At 42.8% G+C, this 10,782-nt stretch overlaps 1 protein-coding gene across 2 annotated transcripts in view; it reads left to right on the forward strand.

Moving 5' to 3' along the window:
• The first annotated feature begins 9,926 nt into the window (after nt 1–9,926).
• Nucleotides 9,927–10,782, forward strand: part of si:ch211-67e16.11 (uncharacterized) — a 26,961-nt gene continuing 26,105 nt past the window's right edge. For both annotated transcript variants that reach the window (XM_063214595.1, XM_063214596.1), the window contains exon 1: nt 9,927–10,640. In XM_063214595.1, the coding sequence (XP_063070665.1) occupies nt 10,157–10,640 (484 nt within the window). In that variant the 5' untranslated portion in view covers nt 9,927–10,156. The remainder of the gene's footprint in view (nt 10,641–10,782) is intronic.

Consider the following 10,782-nt stretch of genomic DNA (forward strand, 5'->3'; position numbering starts at 1 on the left):
AAGACTGTGGAAACATAGAGCTATGGGAGTAGCCTATAGAAAGAGCACTTCTCTGTGTCCATCACGGAAAACAATTCCGTGTCCAGGAGCACGGAAAACAATTCTGTGTCCAGGAGCACGGAATTTTGGCAAAATCTGTGCTCCTGGACACGGATTTTGTGCCCTTAACATCCGTGTCCAGGAGCACGGAATTTTTGGAGATCATGTTGTCCTGCCGCACTGCTCCCTGCACTGAGGCATAAATGCAATGTTGTTGTGTACAGTGAACACTGTGTGCTGTGGAGTGCTGTGTCACAATTACAAGGTGGACCCAGGTGGACTTTCAATATTGCTTATTATAATCAACAATTGGAGGTCGCCATACTTGGTGAAGAAGGAGCTAACTGTAAGAACTGTGTTCAATTAACTGGACCAAGTTTTGTGGGCAAAAATAAAGCTAGGCCTATATAATAACATGTGTCTCTGTGTGTGCATGTACATATGTCCATTGTGCATTGTGAATGTGTGCGTGTGCGTGTGTGTGTGTGCGCGTGTGTGTGTGCGTGTGTGCGCGTGTGCGCGTGCAGGTGCACACGTGGTGACACTGTGTTATAGCTCACTATAATGAATCAAGGCCTTCATCTTCTCCCAGACTCTGAACTTCAGGTTGCCCAGGTGCTTTGCCACATTGATCAGAGCTCCTTGTGGAAGCCTCTCTGGAGCCGGCAGGGTGCACTGGGCTCTGGAATAACATTCAGTACACAGTAACAATGCAATGTTAATTGAACACTTAGAGTTGATTTAACATTTTCTAGATTGTGTTTGGTCCCAGAGTACTCTCTAAGTGTTCAATTAACACTGCATTTTTCTGTAAGTGTGGATATACAGGTACAGTAGATTCATAAACACAGAGAAAGAAGAAACAGTGCCAGATAGATAACCGTATTCAATACGATACTCACCTTTCCACCGTGGCATTGTAGTTCTGCATAGACAAGAGAAATGTTCAGATCTTATGATGAGATATAATTAATAGATGTCTAGATATAAGATCACATGTTATTGTATGAATGTAAAACGTATCAGTTGTCTGTACTCAATAGCTGCACTGTACACGTATGTCTTTGTAAAAGTGAAATTATGTAATTGTAAGAATTCTTGATTCTTGATTGCTTCACTGCATGTGTGAAGAGCGTGGAATTAACAGATACAAAGGAGTGAAAACGCAAGTCGTTACTTGTACTTTTAATATTAACTGAAGTGCATTATATTTTTTTTAAAAATACATGATGATCAAATATTTCTTACCTGCAAGAATGTGACATCATCAGCTTTCATCTCCTCCTCTAGGGCTCTGATTGTGTTTGAAAGAGAGGAGATGTCTCTGCTCATCTCCTCAATCTTCTCCTTTATAATTTGACTCTTTTTTTCCTCCTCCTCCATCAGCGCAGCTATCCTGGCTGCCTCTTCATCTCGTAGAAACTGGTGAAGCTTCTCAAAGTTCTGTTTGATCTGCTTCTCTGTCTGCTGGGCCTGGACCTGAAATATCACCCACATTTTTAGGTTCTTGTTAACGTGGCAAGGCTTGCATTGCCCACTATTCATCTCCTCTATTGTAAATGGCTTTGGATAAAAAAACATCTTCTATGATGTGATGTACATTTGACATCAGCAATGTTACCTTCAAATGCTGTGCAGCTTTATCACAAGTGAGTCTCATGTCATTAAACCTCTTCAGTTTGTCCTTTAGGGGCCTCAGAGAGGCCTTCTTCAGCGTCTCCTGAAAAGACACAACGTATCAACAACACGACACTGAAGAGAACCCAATGACACTAGTACACATAGGACCACTGTGAGCAGTTGAACCGTCAACGCATTGAATAAACTTCGACAAATTGTTTAGAATTAAGAGCTTTAGAGCACAGCAGCTAGACCTATGATATAACAAGTGTGAGTTTCAGCTTGATGGGGCTGAGCCGTGGCAGTCGTTAAGGAGATGGACTTTAGATCAGAGGGTAGCAGGTTAGAATCTCAGCTCTCCACTCACTCTACTGCACCTCACATACCTCACTCCTTGGCTGATGTGCCTTTGGACAAGGCACCTAACCCCACATTGCTCCAGGGACTAACCAATACCTTTAAAATAGCTGGTCGCTTTGGATAAAGCTTCAGCTAAGTGTAATGTAATGTAAGGATCAAGATAGATGAATCATCATCATCATCATCATCATCATCGTCGTCATCATTATCATTATTTGTAGTAGTAGTGTCCAATAAAATTGTAGTGGTAGTCAATGTAAGTCCAAAAATAGATATAGAAGGGGTTAATATAGTACTGACGTCTTGTGCACAAGGACTCTCTTGAACTTTGATAGTACTAGACCTATTTAAATAAAAAAGATGATACATTAGTATTATCAGTGGTCAAAGCTGCTTAGGAATGATATTAATGGGAGAATAGCGCAGGCATAACTATGTGTCTGCTCTAATGGTTAAACATGAACATGTTATCTGAAGAGGACACTTGTCGCAACATGTAAGCCAATCTTAATAAGCAATAAACACTAAAAAGTAATTATGTACTGTATATTTGTTTGCTCATCCACACTGCCATGCTTTTCTATGGGGTTTTATGTACTCAACTTATGATCCAGAACTTCTCTTACTGTAAAATATTCTCATTGTCGGCTGGTATGTTTGGAGATGTGTAGTGTTAGTATTAATACTAATTAATGTCAAAATATATTTTTTAATTTAGCCTAAATGAAAAAACAAGGCAACATATATCTTCTCAATAATGTAGGCCTACATGATTAGGAGAGGAGGCCTAGAGCATAATTTATTACATTTTGGCATTTAATTACTCCTTTATAAGCAATCATTTTAATTGCTTATAAATCAACCCAAAGGCGACAAACATTATAATTTTTCCTTTTCAATTGATCATTTTACTGTATTTACTTCATCAGTTTGTTTGACCTGATGGTCCTCACAAAGTCAAAAAGCCTTGATGAAATTACTACTAAAACAGTTGATTTATACAGTACATTTACAACTCAAACAAGAACAACCTGCTTTGAAAAGGAGCATTTCAAAATAAAAGATTTCGCATTTTCTGATCAGATACCTTTCGCCCCTTTGCTGCATCCTCAATGTGGCTGAAGCTGTGGAACTTATGCAGTTTCGAGTCCCGGCACATCACACACATGAGCTGCTTGTCAGCTTCACAGTAGAACTTGAGCGTGGCGTGGTGCAGCGGGCAGGGTAGCACTCCTGTCTGACTGGAACCCTCCTTCACAAAACTCTCCAACAGACTCTTCAGATTGAGATTAAATGGAGGCTCCAGTTTAGTAGGTGATCTTCCCCTTGACCCTCCTTTAGTTTCCCAGTAGCTCCTCATGCAGCCGTTACGACTGAAAACAGGATCGTTGTCGTCGACGATGACCTCACAGCATTCATGACAGGATAAATTGTCTTCCGACACAGACATGGACGCCATTTGTTTTCAAGCAGTTTACCTTCCCTTTAGCTGTGAGAGTTGTACGATTTCTGCTTTGCTCCTCACTGCTGCAGAGATGACTGATACTGAGGCTTTTACTCTGACAGTGGGGATGTCTCTATAATATCTATATGAACACTGCAAGGTGGCAAGGTCTGTCTGTCTAAAACTACTGTACGCAGAACACCACTCACTGTAAAACACTACTACTACTTACCCTTTACCAAAATAGTTTTTTTTTTCAGACTGACAAATGGTTGTAATTCCATGCAGAGCTGGACCGGGATTAAGAAAAACTGGGCCGGGCATTTTCATCGGGGAAAAGTCCGCCAGGCATTGAGAGAGGCTCTGAAGCATATAACAACATTTAGGTAATCTATTTTGACCACAACAGCCAAAATGCTTTATTCAAACCTCACTGCCTTGTGTAATGGCATGAAGGCAAATACATTTGTGGAGTAGGGCTAGGCCTTGATCATCAACAGTTCACCAGGCAAATGCCCTGTATGCCCCATGGCCAATCCAGCCATGGTGCTAAGCAGCACCGTACTCACATATTTGTCAACAAGAGCTGAGGCACGAGGACAGATGAGGGTAAATAGTGTTTTGATTGGTCAGGACTTTGGAAAGGCACAAGGACTCATGAAGGTAAATACTGTCTCATTGGTCAACAGGGCTGGCGATAGGCATATGCAGACAAGGTAGCCGCCTAGGGTGACAAATATCTGGGGGGCGGCAGTAACAGCCAAAAGCACCATAAAATTGGAATGTAAAGCAAAATAAAACAAACTTGGCAATGAGCATTTGTGGGCACTCAGCATATTTGTAGATAGTATAGGCCTATCTGATGTGCTCTATCAGATGTGGGATGGTATGTTTACATATGGCCCATTCTAAACGTACAAAAAGGAAAGGGGGGTGCTCGCTTAAGGCACCAAATTGACTAAAACTGGCCCTGTTGGCCAGGACTTTGGCAAGACGTCACGTGCGCGGAGTAAGGATTGTATTATGAGTAGTGGCCAGTGTGCTGCAAAGCAGGTTTACGTCAGACTCAGAGAGAGGTGGGCAAAGGTCAAGATCAAGCTGAGTGAGCAATTAAAAAAAAAAAACCCACACACACTCTCACACTTGGCTGACGCTTTAATCCAAAAGCGACTTACAGGTATTTACATGGTGTTGGCTACAGCCCCTGATGCCTTGCTCAAGGGCACTTCAGCCATGAATGGAGGCGTAGGGAGAGGTAAGGGTGGGATGCGAAGCTGCAACCTTCTGATCTTAGATCGTACGCCCTAACCAGTAAGCCACAGCTGCCCAATACACAGTAATGTTGAAACAACATAATATGCAGATGTACTGAAACAAATGGAAGTCTTCCCACGCAGCTTTGAATTAGCACTGGCCTTGTGCTCCTCACTCTCCAACAGGCCGACCAGACATGTCATCCCTTGGACTAGTTACACACAGGTCCTCTGACGATTTCTCTGCTCTCAGCCAAGATTTACTGTAGGTCCTATATATATAACTTTATTCAACAGACTCAGGGTCCAGATTATCTACAAGACAAAAATTTACATTATAAAAAAAATAAAAAAAACATATAAAACATCCACAGTCATCCCCCCCAACACACACACACACAATATCTTTACATTGTTTTTAAAAATTCACATTCAGTGGTGATACATACAGTTGGTTTTTCCAGTGTTTCCATATGTCAGATCTGAACTGAGTGGCACTTTCCTTTACATGGCACAATCCCATCATGACACCATTACTTGATTCATTTAACTATACATTTATAGATGAGGTTCCTCATTAATGCCTGAAATGTGGGTACATTTGCATTGACAAAGAGAGAGCTTGCGCTTTCCCATCTTGTAGCCTTCATCAGAATCATTATAGGCCACCTTGATTTTGTTACTCTTCGCCTTACTGTAGTTAGACCAAAGATGGGCAGTGTTTAATGGAGTGCAGTCGGTTCTAAAAAGAGAAATTTACAAGGCAGTGGTCCACAATGAATTTTGCGGTCAGAAGGGGCATCTAGATTTCTAGGCTGGCAATGGAGAAGAATCTTAAAGAAAAGATTCACCACCATCAGAAATTAATCACTTATTCCTAGCGTAATTTCCAACAACTCAACAAAGTTTCATCCAAATCTGTTCATAAGTTTTTGAGTTATCCTGCTGACAAACAAAAAGACAGACAGACAAACAAGCAAACAAACAGACAAACCAACGCGACAGAAAACACAACCTCTTTGGAGGAGGTAATACAATAATGACTAAAATAATTCTTATAAGGTACACCTGCAGAAATGTGACATCATCAGCTTTCAGCTCCTCCTCTATGACTCTGATTGTGTCTGAAAGCGATGAGATTTCTCTGCTCATCTTCTCAATCCTCTCTTTCATCATCTGACTCTTCTGCTCCTCTTCCTCCCTCAGTGCAGCTATCCTGGCTGCCTCTTCATCTCGTAGAAACTGGTGAAGCTTCTCAAACTCCTGCTTGATCTGCTTCTCTGTCTGCTGGGTCTGGACCTGGAATATCACTTGTCTTGATTAAGATTCGCTGATAGAAACAAGGGTGGTACTTTCCACTCTTTGTATTGATGTTTATGTCTTCTTTTGTAAATCACTTTGGATAACAAAATCTGCTAAATATAATAAGGACATTTATGTGACGTGTCATGTTACCTTGATGTGTTGTGCAGCTTTATCACAGGTGAGTTTCACGTCAGTAAATCTCTTCAGTTTGTCCTGTAAGGGCTTCAGAGTGGTCTTCAGTGTCTCCTGGAATTACACAGTGAATCAAGACCACACGTACAGGGAGAGAAACACACAACATTTTACTCAGGGCCACTGTGTGTGTGTGTGTGTGCGTGTGCGTGTGCGTGTGCGTGTGTGTGTGTGTGTGTGTGTGTGTGGGTGTGTGCGTGTGCGTGTGCGTGTGCGTGTGCGTGTGCGTGTGCGTGTGCGTGTGTGTGTGTGTGTGTGTGTGTGTGTGTGTGTGTGTGTGTGTGTGAGTCAATGGGTCAATTGGGGAGGGAGAGAGGGAGGGTCCTCTTACACAGGGGTTCCCAAACTTTTTTGTAACAAGGCTCCCCATATACCGGTGCATTGCAGCCAAGGCCCCCCTTGCATGGCTCGTACCACACCATTTTTTTTTTCTGTGAACTCTCTTTCACAACCATAGTCTTGGCCTGTGTGTCAGTTCCCCATTGGGATAAGTAAAATACCAAATTCAAAGATGAAATAGATTATTATAGTGCAGTTCTCAACTATGGGAATATTGTTTATTTTTGTGTAGGCCTACATTAATTAATTAATAATTGTATTTTTTGCTAAACTTTTTCTTCCAACCTGCCACGGCCCCGCTAGCACCCCTTTGCGCCCCCCCAGGGGTCCCTGACCCCCACTTTGAAAACCACTGCTCTTACATACTAGTATGTGTGTGTGTGCTAGCGTGTGTGTGTGTGCGTGCGTGTGTGTGTGTGCGTGCATGCGTGTATGTGCGTGCGTGTTTGAGACAGATGGGTCAATATCTATGAACAAATGACATCACTATCTCATTCCCTATGTGTGTGGTGGGTCTGTCTTTTTAGCCTGTAGTATTGCATAACATTATAGTTCTGAATAGTGTCACATTCCAGACAGCAGGGGGGGCTCACTTACTCTACCTGGTGGTACCATTTTCTAAAAGTCGGGCTACCTTGTGATGCTATATCTGGAAGAATAAAGGCATAAGAGAAACCCCCTCCCCCTCCATGGGTGTTGTTATAGTTTATGTAGGAGCGGGAAAGGATCTGCACACTGCTTGCAAAAGACTTAATTTATTAGGAGCAACGTTTCGATCAACATGTGACAGTTTTTTGATCTGGCACCTGCTGATGCTTTTTTGCTGGATGTGCGCACTTTCCACTACACTCTGTTGTTATAGTTTACAAAAACATTAACTAGTTTTAGGTCAAATATTAAATATCCTATGTTGTTGGGGGTGAGGGGGTACGTCCCTGGAGAAAAAGTGAAATTACTGTTGCTTAAAAGTAGGCCTATGATTTTGATGCAAAATAAAAATGGAAATATAGAGGCTTGACCTTCAGGGCCACCTTTACTTCTTAGCTCCTGGGCCTGCTTTGACCAGAGAGGTCAACTAGAAATTATTTTACCTGGATATTTGCTGTGTTTCACAATTTGTATTAAAGGAGGAGGTTTAGAGTAAGGGCAGTGTACAGCCAAACATGCACTCACGAGGACAGCAGATGACTCTCTTACTCCCTCTTGTGGACATATGTGAAGCTACATGTTCTGTACAGTTGAGGTGAATGATGAGAGCTGTCAGTCACAGTGAATTCCTACACCCCACCGGTTACAGGGCAGGCCGGGATAGGTTGCGGAATTAAAAGTAAAGGGACTGGAGAAACTGACTTATGTAGACTAGTCGATCGATTTGATGGGTTTGCCATGGACAAACAAACTCAACTCAAAAAGCCTTGCCCTCTACTCCCAGTCCAAATGGTTTTCAGTCATTGTACCTCAACGGTGGAATAAGCTACCAGCTGCGGCAAGAGCAGGGTCATCCCTCTCAACCTCCAAGAAGCTTGTGAAGATGTAGACTCATCTCTTCATAACAAAACTAACTCTACTCATCCCTAAACCCTGTACAATCATGGGCACTTAAACTACTTTGTCCTGCTTGCATACTCAATACACTTGCACACTTAATAATACACCTGCACACTCAGTCCTCCACAATTTACACGTTACTAACAACTGTGCTTGCTCTACAATTGCTCTACAATGCACGGTAATAGGCTACTTGTAGACCATGATTATGAATATTGTTTGCATGAATGACAATACCTTACAGCAAACTGACTGAAAACAAAGCCCTGATTAGAAAACCCTGACAGGTGTAGCAGGATTAGAAAATGAAAATGTATACTAAACTGTTGTGGATTCGGCTTAATTTTTCTCTTATTTGTCTCTTTTTACATTAAACTATAGGCCTACAGACACTTGAATCCATATTGTCATTCACACAAGCAATATTCATAATCATGGTCTACAAGTTGCCCATTACCGTGCATTGCCAATAAGCTTCCACATGTAGATGAAATGTTGGTGACAATAATTGAGCATCCGAGAGCATCAGAGAGAATGCACTGCTCTCAAATGTGCAGCTCAAAGAAAAGTTAACACATCATTCTAGTCCTTCAACCATTGCACTGGTACAGTACTGGGTTGATTTTAAAGGCCATGCCCTCATGGTTTTGTGCTGATGTCTTGGAGCTTCTCACGTCATATTCTGCTCCCAGGTCTCTGTTTTTTGTACGAGTGGCACGACAAAACGGCCACGGGCCCTGGTGCGAATATCCACCATCCACCATATCCATAAGGTTGACACGATTTTAGGATGTTTCACATTTTATACAAGGACATCAAGAGTGATTTTCACTGGGGAAATGTTATGAAGTTTTGATAATTCACTATAGGTGAGACAGGCCAATTCCTTTCACAACCAAATCCAAATTTAATGAAGTTCTCATTTTATTTTCTCTTTGGACAGTGATGGGCCCCTGGAGGCCACGGCCCCGGTGTGTCAACACCTGCAGCACCTAGTTACGTCCATGTTCTGTACACCACTCTCAACTTCAACCCAATGGTACTAACAGTAGGTAACAGAGTCTTCTTGCCCTCAAACTCTGGAACAGTCTCCCTGAATACTGTACAACAGTTCATGTCTCCATCGAGTTTTTAAGTCTGAAAAAAAAAACTCTCTGGTCTTTGATATTTTGTTTAGACTTTATTATTTCTTCCACTATATATTTATGATAAATTATCCTATATTCATTTGCAACCTTGATTTCCTTTTTACCTATTAATTTGATTTATGTGTAGCCTACTGTGATACATATCCTAATGTGTAATGATATAGCTATTGCATTCTTTACCGCGTTGTATTTTGAAGATGGACAAGACAACAAAGAACATTATTTTTCAACAGTTTTTTGACTTTCCAAATATTGTTTTATCTTTTTTTATGTACCTTAATTACTTTTGGGTCAGCTGTGCTATGTTTAAATGTGCTGCAGGCTACAAATAAAACGTCTAGGCTTGACCTGTGTGTGGCGCGCGCAATTTCAACCTCGAGCTCACCAACAGGCTCGGTTGGTGTTCGCACGCGCGGTGCAGGGCGGTATGGCAGCACAGGCAGTGCGTCCCAACACGTCACACTTTAGTTTCCTCTTTCTCCCCCACCCCATCTCTTCAGGTCCCCTCCTCCCCTTCCTCCTCTTCTTCTTTCACCCCACCGCGGCCCCACTACCCTTCCCTGCCCACCCCACCCACCCTTCCTCCGTCGCTTGCTGGCATGTCGGTGCCTGTGGGATGGAGTCACTGTTGCAGATTACCCTCCATCTGGATGTGAGCCTGACCCCTTTGAAGTCAGTCTAATGAAGAGAGCCGCATCTCTCCAACTTGATAAGACATCCCGAAACGGCTGGGACAGCGTCCTGCGGATAGCTTATGCACTGCGTCTGTCTTTGGTAACAAAGACTTTGAAACTGTTCACACTTTTTTGGACACATCTTTAAAATATATATATATTCTTCCACAAAGTGAGTCAATTTAATATACAGGAGGGGAAAGCTGATCTGGCCTTGTGTTGGACTGCCAAAGCATGAAGTTTCAGTGGGTTTGCGTGTCGCTCCTGGGGTTTGCGCTGTTCTTTGGGGAATACCGGGGGAGTGAGGTGAAGTTCAGCCGACTTGATCGGTGGGTCAAGACCGGCTTCCAGTACTTGAAGCTGAACCTGTGCCGGCGAGTGTCTTTGTCGGAGAGCGAGTGCAAGCGGCTCTCGCACCTCCAGCTGAGCTCCGTGGCGGTGTACGTCTCCGAATCCAGCCCGGACCAAGTGCTGGCCATCCTGCCCGACTCCTACACGGCAGAGGTCCCTGCGCCCAAACACAACACCTACTCCGTGACTCCGGCGCTGAGGACCGGGAAGCGGAATCAAGACGCGTTCCCTGGCTCAGCCTCACACGATGCCGTACTTGTGTTGGACCCGAGTCCCGGAGAAAGTTTCGGACACTCGGTGGTACTTTTCTATGTGGACTTTAACGTGACAAAGAAGAAATGTGGACACATGGACGGGATATTCTTGGGTAAGATTAATCCTTTCCTTTTAAAACTAAGCGCACGGATTTCGAGGAAGCCGATGAAAAACAAAACAAAAAAGCAACAAACTCTTTTTTGTTAATGGAAATTATTTTGGTGATCGGTCTGAAACAGCAGAACCTGTCTTAC

Source organism: Engraulis encrasicolus, chromosome 13 (genome assembly GCF_034702125.1).
Source record: "Engraulis encrasicolus isolate BLACKSEA-1 chromosome 13, IST_EnEncr_1.0, whole genome shotgun sequence".
In the NCBI taxonomy this organism is placed as follows: Eukaryota; Metazoa; Chordata; class Actinopteri; order Clupeiformes; family Engraulidae; genus Engraulis; species Engraulis encrasicolus.